The sequence below is a fragment of the Pseudochaenichthys georgianus genome, chromosome 9 (genome assembly GCF_902827115.2).
Source record: "Pseudochaenichthys georgianus chromosome 9, fPseGeo1.2, whole genome shotgun sequence".
NCBI lineage: Eukaryota > Metazoa > Chordata > Actinopteri > Perciformes > Channichthyidae > Pseudochaenichthys > Pseudochaenichthys georgianus.
The window spans coordinates 42,181,298-42,207,057 of record NC_047511.1 but is presented as its reverse complement, the minus strand read 5'-3'; the positions used below and the strand labels follow the sequence as shown (position 1 = coordinate 42,207,057).

Here is a 25,760-nt window from a genome sequence, read left to right as displayed (position 1 = left end):
TTGTGAGGGAGTGAGGGTGTGTCGGTGAGCGCTGTCTACATCTGTGTTTATATCGTGTGTGTGTGTGTGTGTGTGTGTGTGTGTGTGTGTGTGTGTGTGTGTGTGTGTGTGTGTGTGTGTGTGTGTGTGTGTGTGTGTGTGTGTGTGTGTGTGTGTGTGTGTGTGTGTGTGTGTGTGTGTGTGTGTGTGTGTGTGTGTGTGTGTGTGTGTGTGTGTGTGTGTGTGTGTGTGTGTGACTGCTTTAGACCGTTGTCCTACATGCCTCTGTGGTTGTACCCCACGTCCTCTCTGTGTGTGGCACCACGCAGCTGCATGTTTACTACATTTAGGCCAACAACTAACTAATAGTTTATTTGGTTGATCAATTGATCAATCGTCTATAAAACATCATAACATTTAGAAGATGTGTTTCCAAAGCCTGAGATGACATCCTAAAATGTCTCTGGATTGTCCACAACTAAAGACATTCAGTAAACTGTCATACGCTGGAATCAAGGAATGTTTACAGCTTGTACCTACAAAGTGTCGATAAGGACATGTATTGTCCACAGTTTGTGGTTAATAACCTCACAGCTGATCGGCACAGAACTACCTACATCACATTCCTAATGGATTCAAATGTCCCATCTGTGCAAGTCAACCAAAGCGGTGCTGCTCTGGCTCCTGTGCACGGCACTTCTTTATCACACACTCTCTAGATAACAGCATTAGCTAAATGCTCTTTACTATCAGCTGACTGTCTGGAGTGTGTGTGTGTGTGTGTGTGTGTGTGTGTGTGTGTGTGCGTGCGTGCGTGCGTGCGTGCGTGCGTGCGTGCGTGCGTGTGTGTGTGTGTGTGTGTGTGTGTGTGTGTGTGTGTGTGTGTGTGTGTGTGTGTGTGTGTGTGTGTGTGTGTGTGTGTGTGGCTCAGAAGCAATATGAGGTCACATTCCCCTGTTGGTGCAGGAGGCAGCAGGGTGTGGCTCAGGGCAGGAAGTGGAGGAGTCACTAAATCCTAGCCTGGAAATCTGATGTGTGTGTGTGTGTGTGTGTGTGTGTGTGTGTGTGTGTGTGTGTGTGTGTGTGTGTGTGTGTGTGTGTGTGTGTGTGTGTGTGTGTGTGTGTGTGTGTGTGTGTGTGTGTGTGTGTGTGTGTGTGTGTGTGTGTGTGTGTGTGTGTGTGTGTGTGTGTGTGTGTGTGTGTGTGTGTGTGTGTGTGTGTGTGTGTGTGTGTGTGACCAAGCTTTACTATGAAGACTTCTGCTCAGGAACACCACACAGCTGCTCTGCTCCTGCTGCGCACCCTCTTCAAAGTTAAAGGTCTATTTAACAGACATCAAGAAATACTTTATACCCAAAATAATCATTTGTATATTAACTACCCTGAGTTACCAAGAACGCTTTAAGAAAACGTTGAGTCCTCGCATGCCTTCAGTTCACATGCATCAAATAATTGAGATGTATCAAAGTCGTGGCGAACTGAAGTACATACTGTAGGGCCAGAGTTTAATCAAAACTATATTGACATGTTGAACACAAAGTCCCACAGCTCGTTCGTCCAGCTGTGTGCCCACTGCCCTACACACACACTTAGTATCCAAACCCAGATCAGAGCCTGTACGGATGAGCGGTGAGGGACTGTGTAACAGCAAGTCATGTGTTGGTGAAGTCGTGAGCCCAGCTGGATGCATGAGACTTGGAGTATACAGCGGGCGTCGTGTGAGAGTTGGTTAGCGGATGTTTTGATTCTTCCTTCACCCTGTGGGGCATCTTCAGTATGTGAAGGTTACATGAGGTACGTCATTCATATTCGAGGCCACTTACGTTCACCAACATCCCATAGAGATGCCCATAGAAGCAATTTGGGGTTGAGGACTGAGTTAAATAACATATCATGGAATAACATCTAAATATATATTAAGTATATCATGAATCTTTTGAAGGCCTACAGCTCGACGGCAAGGTCGCGTTCACACCGGCCTCGTATAGTCCAGACCTCTGAAGTGAACTAAACGGTGGTGGTCTCCGGTATCTGCTCTGATCTCTCGACGAATTGAAAGTACGTATTGCCTGAGATCTCATGATGTGGTTTTATTAAATGTGCCAAGTGCTCGGACTGTCTGGGAAGAAAGCGTTTAGATGTGCAGCTCCACTGACTTGGAACAGTCTGCTAACATGTTTAAAACTGAGCGCTTTGGTTCCCCTGCATCATTTAAAACTCGGCTGGTTTGATACTCCTGGTACCCGTCACTGTGAATAGAGTTTGTAAACTGTACATTATGTTGTATGTCGTCCTTATTGTTGTTCTGTTGTTGTTATGTTCCATGTGTAACTAATGTCCTGCAGGTCACCTCAAGGGGCTTCACCTGGTTAAATAACGGCTACAAACAAACTCTGGAGCGGTTCATCGCTGGTGGGAACGCAGTCCGCACCAAAACATAGTATTTACGAGTCACAAGAACGCGCATGCCTTCCCAATCTTTAGCGAAAGAGTCTTTCAAGACCTCCGCGGTTGTTTAGTTAAAGAGTGAAGCGGAATTAAGTGTAAAGTAAAAGCGCTCCGTCAACTACATCAAAGTAAGACACCTGTCGTCAGGGAAACGCCTTACTGCAGAACGTCTCTCATTATGTGTGTTATGATGTTTTTAACGGACGTTGTCTGATTATATAATTGCAACAAGTTAATGGGTGCTAACCTCAGTCAACGCAGGTGATATACTGGTTTAGTTCCTCCCTCATGAATGACAGGACTCAGCCTTTACCCTGTAATGATGTGGGTGTATTGAAGCCTCATTCTGCCTTTATCTTACTGTTATCCTATTCTAAATATGGAATCTAGGACATGATCTCTACGTGTTTCACAGCCTTCTACTGTAGGACCACCTACTCTGTTCACCTGAGCAGGGTACGACCCAAACTGAAGCCTTTCTGTCCAACAAAGGCTCTGTTCTGCTTGCCTGCCAGACCCAAACCCACACAAAAGGCTCCTTCTGCCACCACTGCTATTGTTCCCACCCACTGCCTTTAGTGCCTCACACTGTCGCAGTCTCTATGGTCACGGTCACACCCCCCGGCAACACACACATTCCCAGAATCACTCAACAGGCATCCACACAGAGAGGGACTGTAATAATTGACCTAGTAGTGACAGGTGCATTCATGTTAAGCTGCAAGATATCCAGATTTAGATTCCCAAGAGTCCTCCCTGCAGAGTATGCATACTGTTCCAACAGACATCAACTTATCTCCACTTAGATATGAGTCGAAGCGTTTGACACTGTGTGAAATGTGTAAGATTGATACTATATTTATCCTAAAAGGGCTCTCAACACACTGACTTACCGACACAAGTGCAGACGGGGAACTCTGCCTGTAGATCCTTGGAAGGAGTATCCAGCAAGGTCTTGGTTGGGGTGTCCAGGTACCGCAGAGGAGACTCTAGGAATCCTCTGAGAGACGGAGAGGAGGGCAGTCCGTCCTTAGTTGGCGTGTCCTCCTCAGAGTAGCATGTGGTGGAAAGTACTGTTATATCCCCAGAGGATTCGATCTTCATACGCTTGGGCAGCGAAGAACACGGCATGCTGAACATATCCTCAAGTCTCCTGGCCTCCTGCTGCTGATTTTTATCCACCATAGGGCTTTCTGTCGGTGTCTTATTCATGGCTGCTTCACTTTGGGTCCCTGACTTGTTGACGTCCATCTCCCGATCGTCTGGATGAGGTGTGGAGCTGGTTTGAGAGGTGTGAATCAAGGGAGTCGCTGATGTGGGACTGAGGTCCTGAGAACTTGTCTGGGACCGGTTCGGCGGCTGAGGGTCTGTAGACATCTCCAGGGACTGAGTGGCAGGTGCGTCCGAGGCCGAGTCCCCGAATTCAGCCTCAAACTGCCGGATCAGTTCTTCATACTTGGGGTCTATGTTCATGACACTCGGTAATTGTGAAGTGCCGGATGGAGACGTGGAGGTCACAGGTGTGGTGGTGCTGGTGTTACTGGAGGCCAAGATGCCCACTCCATCTGATTTAGGAAACAGGGCCACAGGTGGGAGAATGTGGCCCATGAGGACCGGAGTGTTTTCAGACAAAGCGGAAACAGTGGAAGAGGGAGTCATTGAGGAGCTGGACATGGATACCTGAGATTGGGCTGGGGCAGGGAGGCCTGCAGCAGCAGCAGCCTGAGTGGAGTTACTGTGGATGGGGAGAGAGGGGAGCAGGCCGGCCAGGGCTGCGGCTCTGTCCATCGCGAGGACTGATGGTTTTTGTACGGTGATCTGATTCTGAGGCAGGAAGGTTGGCAGGGAGGCTTTCTGCTTGGTCTTCTTGATGACTATCGGCTTGGGTTTGGGCAGAGGAGGCACTGCAAGCATCCCGCTCGTAGCTTTAACAACAGGAGAACCGTGGCTGCTTTTTCTCCTCTTGGGTTCCTTGGGTTCCTGTTTGATGGGCAGATGTGGCAACCCCTCGGCCTCAATCTGTGGCCACCATCTTTTCAAGTTTTGACAAGCCATAGGTGCACGGGGGCCTGGTGCTCCAAAGACAGGGGAGTGGTTAGAGAAGAGGTTCCTCTTGTAGTGAAGGTGCTGTTGCAGAGCTGCCTGAGTGGAGTGGCGGATGGCTGCCTGGCCAGGAGATAGAGGACCGCCAGGGTAGTGCTGACCCAGCTGCTGACCATTAGCCATGCCGTAATGCCCCATGGAGGCAGTGTGATGGTAGTGCTCACCAGAGTCCGGTTCTTGCTTTATCCTGGCCAATACTGGGTTGTCCTGGACCTGGACACCGCCATTCTGTTTCAGCTGCTCCGGGACTGGAAGCTTGAAATGGCTAAACTTGCTGCTGGTGTCACCGAGCAGCTGTTTGAGCTCTGACATGGGGTCTGAGCTGCTGTGAGGCGCGGCGGCGTAGTGAGACTGGGGCTCAGACTTAACACACATCCACGGGTTCCTCTGTTCAGAGCCTCGACCTGCACCCTGCTGCCACTGCTGGGGGTTAGGGCTGAAGCCTGGATGTTTTCCCTGGCCTGGGAAAGGAGAGGTAGAGGAGGGGAGAGGGGAAGCATCGGGTGGCTGGCCCTGGGAAGGGGGCCTGTGGTGCTCGCAGGACCCCGGGGCCTGCTGGATGTTGTGTAGTCCTGGAGGGACGGATTGAGAGCGTGAGGAGGATGATTGGGGGCCGGGAGAGGACGGGATCACGCTCGTGCCATTGGGGGGTTGAGACTGGAGGTTGTGGGTATGTTGGTGGTGATGGAGGTTACTGTTGTAGGGAGAGCCGGCAGCTTGTGGACCAGTACCAGATAACTGCGTCAGAGCTTCGATTGCGATGGCTGTCTGAAGACTGACGTTCTTTTCCTTGGCTATGGAGAGCACCTGGGGAGAGCAGGGAATTGGGGGTCTGGGGCAGGGCATATGGACTGAGTGAGGGCCTTGAGGTCCCTGCTGCTGGGGGTAGGGAGAAGACAGACGGTGGCCACCATTCACCTCGGGGTAGGGCTGAGGGCGATGCTGCAGATGAGGGTGTACGTGTGGGGGAGCATCCGCCGTCTTGCAGCCACCTTGATCCCCACTGTTGGCCAACTTAACCTTCTTCTCCAGCCACTCGAGGTAGTCTGGGCAGTCAGGCCCATCACAGTTGCAGTTGGGGGGCTTGTGTCCATGCTTAGCTTGGCTCAGTGCCGACTGGAGAGTGTTCAAGTCTTCTGGAGTTTGGCAGCTTCCCTCAGGTTTGGCCTGAACTCCATCAGCGCCCACCTCTTTGGTGAACTTCTCATAGAGCTGGCCTGTGTTGGGCTGCGCGGGGCAGGAGGAGGAGGAGGAAGGAGGCAGGGAGCCGGCGATAGCAGAGAAAGCCACCAGGTTGTGGGCGTCCTCCATGTTTGCGTGGTGGACAGGTTCTCCAGGGGTGGGACCGCTGCTGCCGTTCCAACATTGTTGTTGGGTGTCACTGACCTTCCCATGTCCTGACACCCAGCACTGCCTCGGAGGCACACTCCCTGCCCGCTGCTGATCTGTTTCCATAGACGAGGCTTCATCATTGGGGAAGCGATTCACCCCATTGGCCAGTTCCAGGCTCAGCGCGCCTTCCTGGAGGCGGTCATGTGACCCAATTTCCATCTGGCCTCCACTTCTGGGGCCATCCACTGAAGTGACTTTGCGAACAGTCTGCAATACAAACAAGGACTGAGGTTAGTGAGATCATAACAACCCAGGGACACTTGTAAGACAGTACACTTTGTACACGAGGCATGATTTAGGGAAATCACCAGATGAATTTGTATTTTTAATAACAGACTCCATTCCCTTTTCCTCTTTCAGCTCTCACCCAGGGTTTCCCTCCCACTTCACACGGAACATACGGCGCTGCAGGGTCATGTCAGGAAAGGAAAGCTCCATTAGCTCTTGCTCCAGTGACTGTTTTCATAACAGGCGAGTGTTTTGTCGAGCGAGCCACCGGTCGTGAGGCACGGTGTTACTGTTGTTTATGAAAGGACACTGTGCTCCAGATCAGTTGGGCTATGCAAAGCAGGCAGTTGGCTCTAAAGCATGTCACCCTCGGTGTGAGTGGCAGAGGAGAGACAAATACCAAATATACAAAACACAAATTGACTTTGAGGTCCAAAATATTCTACTTACATTAAAAACTACAAAGTTCTTAGTACATTAAAAAAGGGTAATGCACTTTGAAAGAAACGAATAAAGATATTTAAGAAATGTCCCACACAAAAATAAATGTACTGCACTTGATAACAACATGTGTTTGTAATGCAATGCTTGTATCTGTGATTCTGCTTTCATCGGCCTTGTGGAATTTTGTGTTGATTTATATTGTTCACGATGGACTCTTTTAAGTCTCTGAAAAACATGTGTCAGCTCAACTCAGAGTCTGAACGTGTGCAGCGCAACTTCCATTCGCTTGAGTGACTATATCCTCAACCCAAGACATGTTCTTCTAAAACAAGACCTTAAATGGCAAACACAGAATCAACCAAATATCTGAAGATCAGTATGTCATGCTAAGATAGAAGAAAACCCCCTTTCGGCCCTGGCTGGTAAAACCACAGCCAAAGAGCTGGAGAGCTACAAATACTCAAATTCTTTGTTGGCATTTGAACATTGAGGCTTTAACGTTCAAAACAGTATTCATTGAAGATTGTGGCTCTGCACATGCAATGCTCTCAAACATGACAAGAACACACACAAGATGAATTTACAACTGAATGCTACCAAGTTGTAGGGAGTACAATTGCAGTTGGGCAGAATTGACGTTGTACATGTATGTGTATGCAGACAGAAAGGCCTGTCTAGTGTTAAAGGTCATGGACGTATACTGCATGTTTGCATGGCTAATGGAACATGTGGCTACTGTGTAAAATACTTCTCCACGTGGTTGAATACCATCACGCTTCTGTTGAGAGACCGCCACATCATGAGAAATCGATGCAGTGAGAAAAGTGAAGGGAATGGCGTGCCTTTCCATCAAGTCAAACGACCCCAACATGTGTGGGACCGTTGAAGAGTGAAATGTGCAAACCAAGACACCCGATGGGATGTCCCGACTTTTAAGCGATGATACAAAAAAGGGCAAGATTTGGCAAAACAAATAGTACAAATAAAAGCTCCTTCCAAGTGTCTCGTTGCCCACGGTGATGTCTTCAAATGTCTCGTTATGTCAGTGAAACATCGATAATATCATTTATCAGTAAAGTTAACGATTCTTTTTGCTTCTATAATCATCATCTAATGCACTTTGCATCAGTAACATGTGTAATCTGGAATAAGTGTATGTTTTTTAAGTCAAACAGCTGTGCTTTGGAGTTTGGCCCATGTACCTCCCTGTCATGTAAACACTTGTAAACGGTTCCATCGTTGCCCCTGCCGTATAAAAGAGACTCTGATTCTCAAAGGGAATATACCCGTTAGAGCACCGGTGATTTATAAAGACAAACAGAAGCAATGATCTGTCTTTAACCACCTGCGACAGCCCACCATGCATTACTTCAAAGTATTTCATAGACATGCTGGCTGTGAGTCACACATCGGGGACACATTGCTTCTTCATTCCTCAAGGTTTAAAGACCTTGTCGGATGTTTTGTTGCACGTATCAAGAGCTGATCGCTGCAGCCACATTTCTCACTTCCTCTCTGAGTCAGGATTGGGTCAGGAACCACTAGTTTCTCCAAAAACTGCAAACACACCAATTGGACTTTTTTCAAAAGCACTCTGTTCTTTTGCTCAGGGGGTGGGGGTGAGATCTCATCGATATCATTTTACATTGTCTGTTTGGAAGGCTACTGATCTGAAATATCTTGATATATGATTTAAAGCCGCCTCTGGTGATCCATTGATGAATCTTGAAATACTACGTGCAAACAGCATTCACCCCAGGTTAACCCCTCGTAGATTGTCCTCAAATAACTCAAGAGAGTACCAGCAAACAGATGGACCAAGGGCAGTCTGAGGGATCATTGACAGAGTTCATGTCGTGGCTGAACAGCACATAATCAATGGCAGACTCACTAAAGAAATAGCTTTTTGGTGTTAGCCCAAAAGCTGCGAAGATGATTTGTTACAATGTGAGATATTAAATTAAAATGTGATTTCTTTACTTCTCAATGTCCGTAAAATGAATGATTTTAAGGTGTGGACTAAACGAGAAAATGAAGGACTTTATCTTGGGCTTTTGGAAACATTGATGACCATTTTACAGACATATTATCAAGCTTCATAAATGTGAACATGTTATGGTTTCGTCACTCCTCTAGGAAAGTAAGATGTATACATATATGAGTTGTGGACTAAACGAGACATTTGCTAAACACTGAATGCCATTTTTGGCCATTTTATGGATAAATTGGATGATTGAGAAATAACAAACTGTATTACAAATCTAAACATGCACCTTATGTATTCTTCACATTGTATAGTAGCCTTCACTATAAAGGACACTTCCATGCATCAAACCCTGCACTTTAAGAAGACACAACAACGTACACTTACACACAAATCCATAGCAGGCTATCTGATTCCTCAACATACATGTGAACTAGTTCCAGATCCAGAAGATGTAAAAAACAAAGAACATGGCTGCTGTGCGTCCATCCATCAGCGTTCGACAGCAGGAGTAAGCCTGACGTGTAGCTTCCTCATCATTTGAATATTATTAAAATGAGCCTTTGCAAGTGGCTAATTACTGGACGGGCAGTATGCTCAGGCCTTTTGAATCCACCTTCTGCGCCGGGTGTCTGTTGGGGGTCCATGGGGGGGGGGGGGGGGGTATTGGAAAGAGGTGTGAGGGGAGGGGGTTGTCGGGGATAGCAGTGAACAGCCGGCATGCAATACGTGAGAGGCCCCACGTCTGCATCGCACGGGAAAGAGGAAGACGAAGAAGAGGGGGGGGGGGGGGGGGGGGTGCATGCACGGCAGTTATGGGAACTGCAGTGTGTTGAAACACAGTGACTGCAACACTGCACCCCCCCCAACCAAGCCATCTCTTTCCCCTTGTACACACAGTCACAGAGACAAACCCCCGCCACACACACACACACACAGTCACGTGAGTTTAAAGCGCCGCGGGCTGCACTCCAATGGACTTCACTCCGGTGTGCAGATAATAAACCCTGCACGGCGACACTTCTCCGAGTCCTCTTATGATCGCAGCCCTGATTAACCTTGAGCTCGCCAACCTGGGAACGAAGGCGGCACTTGACACCTGCAGCACTTACACCTATGCGGGTATCTCTGGCTGGACAGACCACGTGACACTTTGACAAATATTTACACCGTGAGAGCGCCTGCCAAGAGTGTGTCTGTCTTCTCTCCTGACACACTCTTTAAAGCGTCTCTGAAGACATCAACACAGCTAACCAGATCAGACGTGGAAGTCTGATTTCACAAGACAAGCTTTTGCAGCTCTGCGAGGGCTGTGTCCCCCTGACAACAACACCGACTAGGTGCAGGAAACAAAGCCACTCCGTAGCACTAATGGTGCTGCCGAGTGGGTGAAGTGCAGCTCGTGAGCAGACAGCTGAACCTAAATCCCAGATACACAACAGCCCCCCCTCAATCCTGCCTCTTGTCCTCCTCCTTCCCCCCCCACCCCTTCCTTTGCTGCCGTGCCGAGCAGGAACATGAAGCAGAGACAATATGAAGCCGGCGTAGAGCCCGAGCAGCGGCGCCGCATACTTACGTGGTCTTAGCCGTCCAGAAGGGGAAAGCAGACGCTACGAGGAGCATGAGAGGTTCCCAGCAGCCCACGATCAGTCCGAGCCCGATGGGTTGTATTCCGTTTTTATCTCTTGCAGTCTGCACAGGCAGAGCGAGCGCCGAAATACACATGCATGCATTCACACACAGCAAGCCTCTCTCACACACACACACACACGCAACAAACCTCCCCCAAACACGGCTACACACACATTTCTAATTTCTCTCGTGCCTCTTCTTATGGCCGACGCTTTCTGTTCTCTCCTTTTTCCTTTCTCATTATCTCTTGTCTGCTCCTCCCTTCCCTTTTTCAATATCCTCTTTCTTTCTCTCGGCTACACATGCAGTCGGCTTCTCTTCGCAGCCCCCACCTTCCCCCTCTCTCTCTCTCTCCATTCCCCTCCCTCTCGCGCAGCCTCTCCCTCCATCTCCCCTCTCTCTCTCTCTCTCCATTCCCCTCCCTCTCGCGCAGCCTCTCCCTCCATCTCCTCTCTCTCTCTCTCTCTCTCTCTCTCTCCAGTGTGTGCAGAGCGAGAGGCCATTATCTGAGCCGCAGTGGGCACGTACGATGCAATGGGGGAGTGTGCAGTGAGCAGAAACAGAGAGCTGTGGGGGAGAGTCGCCAGTAGCGGCAGCCTAGGAAACAGCACGGTGCAGCAGAGAAAACCAATGAGAAAACCTCTGTGTGTGTGTGTGTGTGTGTGTGTGTGTGTGTGTGTGTGTGTGTGTGTGTGTGTGTGTGTGTGTGTGTGTGTGTGTGTGTGTGTGTGTGTGTGTGTGTGTGTGTGTGTGTGTGTGTGTGTGTGCACGCCCTTCAGCACCACTGCATTAGATGATGCTACATATAACTGTGTGTTTTGTTTATCCACAAAAAAGCCCACTGTTGGCAATGTGGGCTATGACAGAATGTTCCGGTGCTAAGAGGCGAACCATCGACTGCCAAGCGAATGCACAACTCACGACACCATCAACGGGGAAAAGGAGCGAAAGGAAAACAGCGATGTTATGTTTACGCGTGTGTATGTCGTCTGGAAATGGGGTCTGCTTTTCCTTACGGAGGTTTTTGTTCCATGGTTTTAGCGAACGAGATTACGGCTCTGGGCCAAAGGACAAGCCGCCGATTATGGTTCTCGGATCTCCATTTTCTTTCCCATTCACATCGGTCGCCTATTCGCTTGAATCCTACACCTGTGGCGGATAGTAATAGATCCTGCAAGCGAGGCAGCATGCGCAGGAAAGAGGAAAGGATGGGAGATGGGGAGGGAGCTGCTGGCCCTGCCTCGAAGATCCAACGGACGAGGTGGACGGTCTCCGGCTGGGTTCGCCCTATAAACCATCGACGGTATAATGTCAAATCACTCTGCGCACGCGGGGTGAACATAAACGGAACAGCAATGGCGATTACAAAAGAAGTCAAAGGAAGTACGTGAGGGGATGGAGAGGGGAGAGCCGATGACACTTCGACATCAGCAAGAAAGAGTAGCAGAATGGAAACACTGAGGAGAGGGAAGACAACAAGGGGAGGATGTCTTAGGAGAAAAACAGTCATTATGTAAGGGCGCAACGAAGATGATGAGGATGAAGAGCGCACAGACAGACCACAGTTCGCTGAGGACTTCTATCCACCGGTAAATGTCCTCTAGTGTCCTCACCGTTGTCCTGCCTTGGCGTCTTTGCCATCATTATCATCATCAACGTCGCCATGATCGCTGGATGTTCCCTGTCAGACCGGCCTTGTGGCGTCTCCTCTCTTCTCTCCAACATTGCTGGAGTTTTGGAGCAGATTAAACCGGGAGGAGGAGGAGGGGCGGAAACATGGCCGTCCTCCCCGTGCAGATCGCTGTCAGCTCCTGCGTAGTGTTCTTCTCTTGTGTTACAGAGCTACGCTGCGCTGGATCAACTTCAGTAGCCTGTGCTGCTTCTCTGACTTTGCCTTTTCCTCTTGATCTGTCGCTTTCTCAAAGTGCCTCTGCCTCTCTGTTTTCTTTCCTGAGCCTTTTCTCCTCGTAGCATTTCCCTTCCAACTCTTTCTGACGCCCGCGCTCTGTGTCCCTGTGAAGTGCACGCTGTCTGTCCCTCTGTTGCCACACATATTCGTATACACACACACACACACAGATGAGCGTCAAATCCTAGAGAGGAACACAGCGCAGCCTAAGCTGTCTAAGGGAAGGAGAAGAGAAGTGGAGCATCAGGTCATGTGACCGGGGAGTGCCAATGAGCGAGGGGGAGAGCAGTGAGCAAGAGAGGTAGGAAACACATGTGGCGGTGACGAAGCTGCGCCGTCATCGTCGTCACGAGTGTCTCCCACCCTGACGCTTGCCTTTGGCGGGTACATGTTTTCTTCTGCCACGTGCCCACTTACAACTATCACCCACAACACACACCGACGGACACTCGGAGGCGGCATCCGCCCGACTCACTCTCCAGGCTGCAATGACACAGCAGTTTCAAACTCGACACTCGCCTTAACCCCTGCGCCGCATGCTCTCCGCGCGCAGTTCCTCTTTTGAAGGAACTAATGAGCACAGCAGGCTTTGTCTGTCCTTTACCGCGACACAACACGTGCCACGATAAATCATAATGAAACAGTACGGAGCCAATTGTCTTCCAAAGATTAAGAAAACAAGATAATCCAAATAAAATAATTACAATTTTACATATTGAACACAATCCGCCTTGAATATAGTTATAGAATAAGAATAGGAGATATGGAGAAGACATCTATTTTAATGGTTGTTGCCATAATGGAGCAACCCTAGAAATAGTCCTGGCTAAAAGAGACCTCACAGTCATCACAACAACAACAACAACAACAGCAGCACATGCCTTTAACACTATCAACACCATGAAGAAACAGAAACGCAAGTTAAACTCTTCATCTACAGTCGAGCTCTGAGTGAAAGCGTCACTGTCCAAATACATCGCTGAGTAAAACCAAGAAGTAGAATTCGAGCCAAACATCAACAAAGGAGAAACCTCCGCGACGGGAGATCCACCTTTCTCACATGCCATGCAGAGGATAAACAACACACTGTAAATACAAAACATGTGATCAACGTGTACTGTTGAGGTGGATATAAGTAGCCGGTGATATCTGAGGAAAGCCAGGTGTCTACCAGAGCCCTGTTCGACGAAAGGTCAGGGGTCAACCAGATATTACACCATAGTATGCTTCGGATGTTTCGACACACCACCATGCTGCCTTTCGGGTTTGCCCATGAGAGCTGTCCTGAAGTCACCTCCGGAGCACAAAGGGTTACTCTCATCGAGATAGCAGAACAACGTGACTGACTGCATTATAACTGAAGGGCACACGGCCTGTCGTCTAACTTGTAAATCAACTGTTCCCTAAGAGCTCAAGAGAAAGTACTCACGGCAAACCTGCTGCAACCCGGCATCGAGAAAGAAGAAAGCACACCACGCTCTCGCATGGATCATCTCACAATCTAGGCAAATGATCGTCCAAATTAGTTGGTTTTTTTCACGCCTTCGTCTCTTTCTCTCTCCGTCTCTCTCCGTCTCTCGCTTTCTGTTTCTCAGCATCACAGAGGAAAGGTTCAGGTTGTAGGAGTGATGACTGACATGAGAAAGCCACCCTCGGCCGTGTGTGCCGGGTCGAATTGCATATGACTAACCCTGAATCATCTTTTTTCTTTTCTTCTCAACAAAGTCCTGACGTAAAAACCCTTCTGTGCCCCGAAACAAACTTCTTGTGTTTAGATGTTACCAGCACACCAACATAGTGGGAGGCCTGTGTGTGGGAGACACACGAAGAGCCAACGCAGAACAAGCCATTCAGGTGAATGATATCTACAGGAACGGCTTTCTCTCTTTCTGCAGATCACCTCTCATCAGGGGTTAAGGCATCAAGCAGCTCACATGGTCATGACATGAGGGTCTCCCCCCCTCCTCACATCTCTCCCCGCCAGCTGACTCCCCCTCCTGCTCCCATCTACTTCCATACACCCTCACCCCACATTACCCTGCAGTCTAAAGCCATCAAGGTCATCAGATCTGACACACTTCGTCTTTCCTTCTCCCCTCTTGTCTTCTTCTTCTCCTCTTCCGACCCCCAACACACACTTTCCTGTTTCCCATCACACACACACACACACACACACACACACACACACACACACCACACACACACACACACACACACACACACACACACACACACACAACACCATGTATACATCACTTCAGGGGACATTACATTGACTTACATGCATTTCCTGGAGACTTACCCTAACCCTAACCAAGTCTTCACCCTAAAATTAATGATTCCCCTCATGGGGACCTCCATTTTGTCCCCATAAGGGAGGCGAGTCCCCACACGTGACTGTGTAAACAGATTCAGGTCCCCACAAGTATAGTAATGATAGGCCACACACACACACACAAACACACACACACACACACACACACACACACACACACACACACACACAGGCAACACATGCAGAGGAGCAAACTTCAGTGATGTTCTCTCCCCACACACGTACATGCTAGAGTGCCGACAGCATTGGATTGTTCAGCAGGTCAGCGGGTTTATTGGCGGGCAGGACGAGAAGCTGCAAATATTTAACAGAGCAGAAAATAAAGGGTGTCTGCCTGGTTTAACAAATACAGATGAATACATTACTGGGCTATCTTATGGTTAGTTATTATTTTTGCCTAGTTTTGTCTTCTTTATAAAGAACACTGAACAACGTTTTATAATAGGGATGCTCCGATCGACCGAGTCACCGATCGAGATCGGCCGATACTCACCTCCTCTACCGATCGATCGGTGCTCTCTAAACATGCCGATCGCGAGAGCCGATCGCATGACGTAAAATACATGACACTTTTCTCTGTGTGCGGCAAAACAAGCTCGCCAACATGGCTTCACCGCAGTTCATATCCTCATATTCCAAACGAGAAATTACGGTAGCAAATCACCCGGTTCTTTACGACTAGAACTATTACCGGGGATACAAACCGGAGGAGCCAGGCATGGAGGGAGGTGGCAGAGGCAGTGGGGGAAACTGGTAGGTTTTCGCCTGTTTGGGGAGTTTATATATATATATATATTGCTCGCATAAAATCCCCGGGGGTTTTTGCTTTGTATGTCGGGGGCAGGAGATTCATGTGATTGGTTGTTGGTCGCATTGCTCGCAAAAAATCCCCAAGCTTTCAGACACGCCCAGCTCCAAGATTTTCAAGATTTTTGAAAAGCTGCTGTGTGGACGTACCGTAAGAGGTAGACCTAACACACTTAGCTATTTGATCTACCTCTGGAACAAGATAAACTAGTTATTATAAATATATGTATTCTTCACTGTCGGGTCACTCATTACTGGATCAGTGAGCTGCATGAGATACTGACAGGCTGTCAGGAGAGGGAGAGAGAGAGGGGGAGAGAGGGGGGAGAGAGAGAGGGGAAATGTACATCATTTGAATGTAATAATTAAGTTGATTGTTTGTGGAAGCTCCAGTGAATGAGCATTAACTGAGTTTTAAACATCACTTCAAATGGAAGATTTAAAGTGATGTTTAAATCTTCCATTTAGGCCCCGCCCACTCGATCGGATCGGCGATCGGTATCGGCCGATACTGATTCCGGCGATCGGAGCATCCCTACTTTATAATGTCGTACATCGAGACTTCTTTTTTGTATTGAATATTTAGTCTCGGCACATGTGGAGAACATTCACTATCCAGATCGCCTTTATACCGTATACACAACCTGTTATCGCAATATTAAAATTCCATGGTGTCATTTCAACTGATATATTGCCAGATTCAATTCAAGATTTAAACGTAATTTTATTGTCAGATCGCAATTTTTCTGGTAATTTAATAAAGAAAGAAAGAACAACCACATGGTAAAGCCTACGTTTGCTTTTAACACTCGACAAGTAAAGTTTGTTCTCATTATGTTAAGAAGTTTTAAAGTCCAAGCGACAGAAGTAGCCCTACTTTTAGATAACAGCTATTTTAGTATTTGGCGGGCTGAGAGTGTCGGATGGTTTTCGCATGTTGTGCAAAACAGCGACTTTAAGTGAAAGATCAGAATATTAAGCGCTGTCCAGATGACGCAATACCTCTTTCAACGCAGTTTGGCTGCTTTTATCGTTTACATGAAGCTTCCCCTTGGTATTTCCACCTTGCATCTTTTAGTCGGTCCACGTGTCTTTGTTTGTTGATGACAATCCGACAGCAATGATCGACAGCGCCTGTTTTGAAAAGCATATCGAGGCCGATCTGAAAAGTAGCTTCTCCTTGTTATTTCCACATTGCATCTGTCTGTTTCGCTCTCTCTGTTGTTGATCTTATTGCCAAAACAAAATGGTAGGGATAGTAAGAAGTGAAATAATTGTTATAGTTTTTTTTTTGCAATATACCCAACATCCGAAAAGTGTACGTAAAAAGGAAAGTACACTATCTTTGAATCTGTTAAAAGACTGTTAACAGCTTCTCCGTGTTATTTCCACATTGCACATGTCTGTCTCTCTCTCTTTGTTTTTGTTCTAATTGCCAAAACAAAATGGTAAGGATAGTCACAAAGTAGTACTTTTTTGCATAGCGTGAAAGGGTTTCTAACATCAGATCAGTGCACATGAATCCATTATCTGTTCACATGTTGTTCATCATTTAGGCTTCACCGTGTTATTTCCACCTTGCGCCGGTCTCTTTCCCTCTCTTTGTCTTTGCTTTCATTGCCATCTGCCCCCCCCCACCCCATGGCTCCTCCCCCGACACGCTCCCAGGCAGGACGGTGTTATGTTCGGGGTGTGTTTGTGTGTAGATCGTAGTGCTGAATGTACGGTATCCAGTCTGAGTCATACCTCCTGACTGTGGCACGTGCAACTCGGCACGAATAGCCCAGCTGGGGAAGGCCAACCCTCTCTCTCTCTCTCTCCCCCTCCCTCCCTTACCCCTCTACTCACAAAGAGAAAGGGAGGAGTGGTTTGAGAAAAAGAAAAAAATTAAAGGTTGTTATGGGAGGAGAGGAAGGGGGGGGGGTTTGTTGGGCAGGGTGGAGCTGCTAAAAAATAACGAGGAGGGGGAGGCGCTGTGTTCAAGAGGCAGCTCTTTGTGCCTGAGGTTTGAAAAGAAGGAGAAGAATGTAATCAATATATAGGAAATGTTTTTGGATCCGAGACAAAGAGAGTGGACAAAAGACAGACGGGAGATGGATGTGGGAAAAAAATGATAAAATAAAACCTCACTGTGTGCCAGGGTGATGTGAGGCAAGTCGTAATAAAGTTTACATCATTGTCCAGCATTAACGGTTATTTAGAATAGTAGAAGATTGGTATATAAGAGAGTATCATTATGTATTCTGTATATTTGATAGTGTTTAGGGACTATGTCTTATTTACTGAGAGTATAATAATAATTACCTACATTTATATAGCGCCTCACATATACCCAAGGACGCTTTTACAAAAGGGGGGGACACTAAACACACTCTATTTTGAAGACATTTTGTAATTCTTGTAGATTGACTGTCAGCATGCTGCTGTGACAAAACCATGTCTCAACTTTGGATAAATAAAGTATCTACCTACCTATCTATCTATCTATCTATCTATCTATCTATCTATCTATCTATCTACCTACCTACCTATCTACCTACCTACCTACCTACCTACCTACCTACCTACCTACCTACCTACCTACCTACCTACCTACCTACCTACCTACCTACCTACCTACCTACCTACCTACCTACCTACCTACCTACCTACCTACCTACCTACCTACCTACCTACCTACCTACCTACCTACCTACCTACCTACCTACCTACCTACCTACCTACCTACCTACCTACTAACCTACCTACCTACCTACCTACCTACCTACCTACCTACCTACCTACCTACCTACCTACCTACCTACCTACCTACCTACCTACCTACCTACCTACCTACCTACCTACCTACCTACCTACCTACCTACCTACCTATCTATCTATCTATCTATCTAGTAAAGCAACCTGTCTTCAGGTGAGACACATCACACACTTAATAATTATAAATAAATAAAAGGCTTTTTGGAGACTATATGATGTTTTAAATTGCTCGTACTTGAGAGGGAGAGCTGCAGAAACGTGCCCCTGCTCAGTGGCTGGCTGCCAGCCTCTCTCAGGACTCGGCTAAGATTAGCTTCCCATATGTTCACGTGAGGCGAAGCCGGGCTTAAAGGGCCAGCACTCTTTACACTAAATCATGCTGATTTACAGTCAAGGTCCAACTGGTTTGTATGTCCCATGAAAGACAGGCTCTTATCGAGGATGATGTCTGGAAATGTTTTACCTTTAATGTATAATGTCTTTCTGAAGTAAATACATGCCATGTGTTCTGGACTATCAGCTGTATTACTTATCGTACATCAAAGCTGCACAGACAAGTGTGCTAATCAATCAGATGAAGGGAGGAGAAAGGTGTCCAACTATTTTTATTATCGTTTAATCGTTCACAGAGTAAGTGATAAAACAACAATATTTTAAAGTCGAGTAATTTTTGAATGCCAAAGTGACATCGAATGCTGTTTTTAGCCCCTGGTGGATATTTCCTGCATGTTTCTGTTTAATATCATAGTATAGTGAATATATTTGGCCTTTTGATTGACAATACAGCATTTAAACAACATTTAGAAACTGGGGTGGACCATTTTCATCTTTATAGATCAAACGATATATCGAGAAAAATAATCAGCAGATGAATCAATAATGTAAATAACCGATACTATCTGACATTACAATCAGTCCAATCTCCCACATTTCTCTGGATCAACCATATGGGAATTCACATTAAGGAACCTCTGTTGTTCCAGAGATCAACATGTTCGTGCGCGTGCCATAAAGCCTGGACAGTTGTGGCGTTGTGTTGCATAAAACCTGGCGGTGGGTTAGCGGAGGGATTCAGGATCCAGTAAAGTGTCCAGAGGGAGTGAGCAGAGAGGTGAGAGTTAAAGAGCTCGAGCAACAGCTGAGCGGTCTCACGTCTCTTCTACATCAACATGTGTCCCCTCTTCTTCACGTCTCTTCTACATCAACATGTGTCCCCTCTTCTCCATGTCTCTTCTACATCAACATGTGTCCCTCTTCTTCACGTCTCTTCTACATCAACATGTGTCCCCTCTTCTCCATGTCTCTTCTACATCAACACGTGTCCCCTCTTCTTCACGTCTCTTCTACATCAACATGTGTCCCCTCTTCTTCACGTCTCTTCTACATCAACATGTTTCCCCTCTTCTTAATGTCTCTTCTTCATCAACATGTGTCCCCTCTTCCTCACGTCTCTTCTACATCAACATGTGTCCCCTCTTCTTCACGTCTCTTCTACATCAACATGTGTCCCCTCTTCTTCATGTATCTTCTACATCAACATGTGTCCCCTCTTCTCCATGTCTCTTCTACATCAACATGTGTCCCCTCTTCTTCATGTCTCTTCTTCATCAACATGTGTCCCCTCTTCTCCATGTCTCTTCTACATCAACATGTGTCCCCTCTTCTTCATGTCTCCTCTACATCAACATGTGTCCCCTCTTCTCCATGTCTCCTCTACATCAACATGTGTCCCCTCTTCTTCATGTCTCCTCTACATCAACATGTGTCCCCTCTTCTTCATGTCTCTTCTACATCAACATGTGTCTCCTCTTCTTCATGTCTCTTCTACATCAACATGTGTCTCCTCTTCTTCATGTCTCCTCTACATCAACATGTGTCCCCTCTTCTTCATGTCTCTTCTACATCAACATGTGTCTCCTCTTCTTCATGTCTCTTCTACATCAACATGTGTCCCCTCTGTGTAAAGAGACTCTGAAAGTTTTCAGATTTTGGCCTCTTTATGATGTCATAACAATTGTTTGGCTTGTGTAACCAAGGTAACCCCCCCCCCCCCCCCCTTATCACCTGAATCTCCTCCTAAAGCACCATTGTGTTCTTTTTAACCAAATATCTCTCATACCTCATTCACACCAACGGTGTTTCAGGGCCGGTTCGGAGCTGGAGCTTGAAAAGCACCGGGTTTTCCTGTTCACACCGCAGCGGAGCCGCCTCTTAGCTCCGGAATCCGGTTCGTTTCAAGCACCAACAAATTGTCCGGCTAAAGCAAAAGCACCGCTTACGTCACGTTTACGTCGAGGCGGGGGCAGGGGCGGGATCAACTCCTGAACAACAACAACAAGCCGGCGTTTTATCCAGCTTGTACACAACGATGGAGAAACTTAACAAGCAGCAGTGGTCCACTGAGGAGGCCAGCTACCTGCTGGGAATCTGGTACGCAAACGGTTACGTCATGACGCAAACGATGACGCAATGACGCAGCACCAGTCGCACTCTGGACGGTGTGAAAAGAGCCGGAGCTAAACCGAAGAACCGGTTCTGAACCTGAAAAGCTCTAGCACGGAGCTTGAACCGGAGTTGCGTTGGTGTGAATGAGGTATGAGAGGGGCGCGGGGAGGGGCTCCGTATCTTCATCTGAAGTAACAGACAGAGAATCAGCCCTTTTGAAACAGGGCTGAAACAGAGGGGATTATGGGTAATGCTGCAATGATCTGTTTGGTGTTTCAGCCAATCAGAGACAGGTTCTCTATATATCTGAGACCTGTGATGTAGTGATGAAAAACAGCATAATAGGGAGCTGTAATGATTGCATGCATGTGAGGCCAGCTTTGGTGACGATACACATTATGAACTCTCATGAGGATTCACTGGATGTGATGTTTTCCAGTCCTTCAGGCGCCTTTGATACAATACTTCTTTTGTAACCGTTAAAGGAAATGACTTCTGCACAAAGTACTGTAGATATTTGTGAACTGCCAGGAAGCAGCTGACTATTTCTGAGTTTGCTTGCAGGGTTGTAGTCAAGGTGAAGTGGGTTTATTTGTAGTCACGTCTGAGCTGCAGACAATGCCTCGACTTAAGTCATGTGATCACGAAGATCTGTCACCAACTCAAGGACGCAGAATAAATGTATGCTTTTCAGGACATGTGTATACTTTGTATGTAGAAAATAACATTTATTATATTCCAGTATCCTCAAGATATAGTTCCTGCGAAATAACCATTTATTTATCAATGATGTACTTTGTGTTATCGCTAAAGAAAACAGATTTGATCTCTTTGATCTCAGTGAGCGAAGAATGAGAAACGGAGAAAAAGCAAGACTGAAATAACCTCTGCATGTCTCAAACGTACTCGTTCAAGTGTTTTGTATAGTAGTGTCTTATTGAAAAGTCGTGTTTGTGTAGTGACATCCTGAAGTCAGATGTAATTTCTGCAGACATCAAAAGTCCACATTTGTATTGTTATGTTCCCCATGGAGGCATTCAACATTATTATCAAGAGTTCAAGGAAACACAAGGCTAGTAATTCATACAAAATGCGTTTTTCATGAATGAATATTAAAGGAAAATAATAAGACGTGTCCTTGAATCCTTATGTTTGACTTTTTGAGTGGAATAAAGACCACGACAGCACCATCTGTTCACCCTGAGAACCAAAGAGCAGACTTTCGCCTATAAGCCACGTTTCCCCCACAGCTATCAGATCACTAGCTGCGTTTCAGAGCACACGGGGAACATAGCTGCATTTCAGAGCACACGGGGAACATAGCTGCGTTTCAGAGCACACGGGGAACATAGCTGCGTTTCAGAGCACACGGGGAACTTAGCTGCGTTTCAGAGCACACGGGGAACATAGCTGCGTTTCAGAGCACACGGGGAACTTAGCTGCGTTTCAGAGCACACGGGGAACTTAGCTGCATCTCTTCACAGACGGAAACTTCACACAGAGCAGTGAACGCATCGTGAGCCAGCTGAATGGAAGAGGTGATGTCAAACCCTCCACTTCCTCAGTCTCTACTACTACACTACACACACACACACACACACACACACACATGTGCGGTGCCGGTGAGTTTGTCACGTGACCAAACTTTGGATGCAGGACTTGAGCTAAAATTAAAGCGATGATGTCATCAGACCTTCAGTGTTGCCACGGAAACTGGGTCAGCGTTAACCCTTTGCGATGGAAGCCGGGGATTCCAGCGTTGTGATTTTAAAGACCTTCCATCTGCTGTCACGCACATTCAGTCTCTCCTCCGACTCCTTCCTGCCAGCGGGCCGTTTGAAGTTCGTCACGAGTCGAGAGAGGAAATCCTGCGTTCGCGCGTGGAAAGAAGAATCACGTGAGGGCGCTGCGTGTCGACTGTTGTGGTACACACTCTTAACTTCCTGAACAGCGACGCTTAGAGAGAGCAGACTGACGTGCTTGTGATCATGTCTTTGATCTGACGTGTGTGTGTCCTGGAATTATCATAATCATAATAGTACGGATGATAGACTTTGCCGATACAGAACCTTCCGTACGAGGGGGAAAATGCAACCACACATTGATAAAACTGATTAAAACGAAGCAATACATACATATGAAAAGTACAACACCAACAACAGGGATATATCATGAAACACAATGCTGAATATATCTGTTTTTAATATGTGTACAGAGCTTGCTTCTTGTATGGCCTTGGATATGGGATTCAATAGTATTCATGCCAAGGTTAAAAAGACACTTCCAATGACTAAAATATATGTTTGAATGTGTGTGTCTGCATTCTGATCATCTGTTTACGTAGGTTTTTCCGATTATATGTGCATATGACGATGTACATTTATGTATGTATACATTTCTTTTTAGTTCTTACAACTTGTCATCTCTGTGTTTTCTGGGGAAAGGTGTGAACATGGACAACGTGCCAACTTCTGTATTCTGCCATCACTGAATGTAGCGCACGAGTGTTACTAGAGGACATTCGGGTCGAACAGCCATTTCCTTTCTGGTCCCAGCAGGTCAGTTAAGTGAACGCTCAAAGACACTTGGAGACAGTGCCGGTTAGCTACCGCATGGCTGATATTCTCCGTCTGTTTTTGTTTTAGTCAAAACTCGTTGCTGCCGGCGGTCGCCCGGGGTATTCTTTGTGTGACCGGGGAAGTGTTTGACAAGGAAACCGATCCCGGCGAGATAAACACCGCGGCGAGGACCCTGACCCGGACAAACAGGATCTCAGGGCGGCAGAGAATAGAAACTTGTTAAACACCGTCTGCACTTCTTTCTCACCGACAGATGGTCGTGTGTATACCGTAAAGATAAGAGGCACGGGATTAGAGCGGGCCTAAGGCAAACCTGTTCATTGAAACTGATTAACTAACATCTCATAGCCTTGAAAGTCCTCCAGTCGTAACCTGCAGCGTGGGAAAGTAACTAAGTATATTTAACAGTAATTAAGTACAACTTTGAAATACTTGACATGTATTAAGTATTTCCAATTTAAGCCTACTGTATACTTCTGTTCCTCTACAATTTGGAAGCAAATATTGTACTTTTTACTCCTCTAAAAGTATTTGACAACGCTAGTTACAAGTACCTTTATAATATTAACACAACATCAAATACAATTGTTTGTTGTGATGAACCGTTATGGATTAAGATACCGAGCAGTTTAATAAGTCATTTAAAAAGAGAAACTCATTCATGGATGATTATAATCCAGAAGTACAATATATATCATTTGAAAGATGGACATTCTGCATAATGAGTACTTTTAGTTGTTGTACTTTATCAATATCAAAAAATAATTTTAATGCCAATACTTCTGTACTTTAGCAACAAAATGAACTGCGTATTTCTAAATAGTGGTTTTACTGCTTTGACCAGATGATCTTCTCCCACCTCTGGTATCTCGTCTTTTCCACATCGTCTCGTTCTACAACACGGACATTGTCCCCCGTGCAAGTGAAGTGCAACGAAAGCTCTTTCTCCCGCAGACATGACATCCTAATAATCTTATAACTCGACAAATCCTTTCTTCATGAATCCTCGCCGCTCAAACTTCCTCTGCACAGAAGCACAGTCGTGTCTCGACTCGACAGACAGAAGAACAGCAGCGCTCAGCGGCCGCCTCACGCCACAGGTTACTACGCCGGCAATCCCACGTACGCATGCGTGACCCACTAACTTTTACTCCCTTTACCTCACTTGACTCCAGAACCTAGGAGGAGGAGAAGAAGGAGGACGGCCCTCCTGGCTCCGGAGCCGGCGAGTCGGCTTCCTCCTCCTCCTCCTCCTCCTCCTCCCTCTTACTCCCTCCTCTCCCTGGCTTGTTGTATCGACACATGCTTTTCTCTGGCACCAATCAGAAGGCAGCGTGGGACGCTTTAAACTGAGGACGCCGCCACTTCATCATGAGGCGCTCAGCTCACCGCGGCTTGGAGATAAACTTTAACACAGTCTGCGACCGAGCGGGGAAATTGAGATTGGCAAAGGACATCCTGGGATGTCTAATAATGCACCTCGATTCCAACCGGAGACCATCTCAGGGAGAAACAATGAGCTCGCCGGAGAGAGGAGCAAACAGTCCAATGACTGACTAGCGACTGAAGCACGGCGCTTTCTGCGTATTGAAAACATAGACATGGAAACTAGTCACCTTTAGAGGAATGCAAACACACAGGATTGGTCGCTGCCTTGACGAATGTTTACAGCTCGTAAAGAAGCGGGAATCAAAGCAAGATGGACAGAGATGGCACTCGTCTTACCTCCTCCGCTGCAGGTCCAGGGTTTCCCAAGCCGCCTCGTTGGTTGTCTTCAAAATACTCCACCTGTACAGCCAGTCAACAGACGGGGAGCGAGGGAAAGGGGGGAGAGATGGGAGGGGGGGAGAGATGGGAGGGGGGGAGATTAGCAATCAATAGAATAATGCGACAAGGGCCGGTTTGCAGAAGACTGGTCATTAAGGACGGGAGCACCGGGGGTACAGCCTCCTTCTGGCACGCGTCAAAGATAAATAAAGTCTTTCTCTTTGATTGGTGTTTCAGACAGCGAGCCGGCACTTCCCTCTGCTGCCGGGACACGGATTCAATTTCTATTCACGAATTATGTAATGTCTGTGTGCTCACCACCTGACACAACCCCAAGCCTCAGAGGTGTAACTACATTGTGTGAGTGAAAGCTGGGACGCAGGACATGGACCCTGGGTCTTCTCATTGTGCACGGCGTGTCTGCGTAACCCTGGATGTCTCGATGTTAAATTATGTGTTTTGTCTAGAGCTGTTCCCCAAGCCCCCCCCCCCCCCCCCCCCACCTATCAATCCTGAAATAGTCTGGAGTGATGAATATTTACCCTCCAAGCCTCTGAGCTGCTTTGGTTTTTACTCCGCCGTCCGCTGGCCGAATCCCCATCAGAAGACTCCCTCTTGTCTTCACCTCTATCCCTCTCTCTCCCTTTCTCTCTCCCTCTCTCCACTCTTCTTCCTCGGTCTCTCTCTCTCGCCTGTGTTCCAGCAGCCCATTCAGGAAGCCATCTTGTGTTTTTAATCTGGTTTTACATGAGCCCTCGTACGCACGTTCTCCCTCTCTCTCTTTCTCTCTCTGTGTCGCTTGCGCTCTAGCTCTACCCCTCTCCCTCTCCCTCTCTACCACACACACACACACACACACACACACACGGCAAAGGTTTTTTCTCTCTCTCTCTGTGTGATCGCTATTCCTCTTTCCTCCCACACGTTCACTTATTTTTCTCTTTTCCTTCT

The 25,760-nt window shown here is 47.1% G+C and overlaps 1 protein-coding gene across 4 annotated transcripts in view; it reads right to left on the bottom strand.

Moving 5' to 3' along the window:
- tet3 (tet methylcytosine dioxygenase 3) overlaps nucleotides 1–25,520 on the bottom strand; it is a 52,913-nt gene extending 27,393 nt beyond the window's left edge. The window contains exons 1-3 of one of the 4 annotated variants that reach the window (XM_034090561.2): nucleotides 25,352–25,520; nucleotides 24,768–24,830; nucleotides 3,321–6,129 (exon numbers count right to left, since the gene is read on the bottom strand). In XM_034090561.2, the coding sequence (XP_033946452.1) occupies nucleotides 3,321–6,081 (2,761 nt within the window). In that variant the 5' untranslated portion in view covers nucleotides 6,082–6,129; nucleotides 24,768–24,830; nucleotides 25,352–25,520. Of the gene's footprint in view, nucleotides 1–3,320; nucleotides 6,130–8,965; nucleotides 9,188–10,154; nucleotides 10,542–11,823; nucleotides 12,445–24,767; nucleotides 24,831–25,351 lie in introns of those variants that run through there. The other 3 variants (XM_034090559.1, XM_034090558.1, XM_034090557.2) reach the window with 3 other exon arrangements.
- Nucleotides 25,521–25,760: the final 240 nt, after the last annotated feature.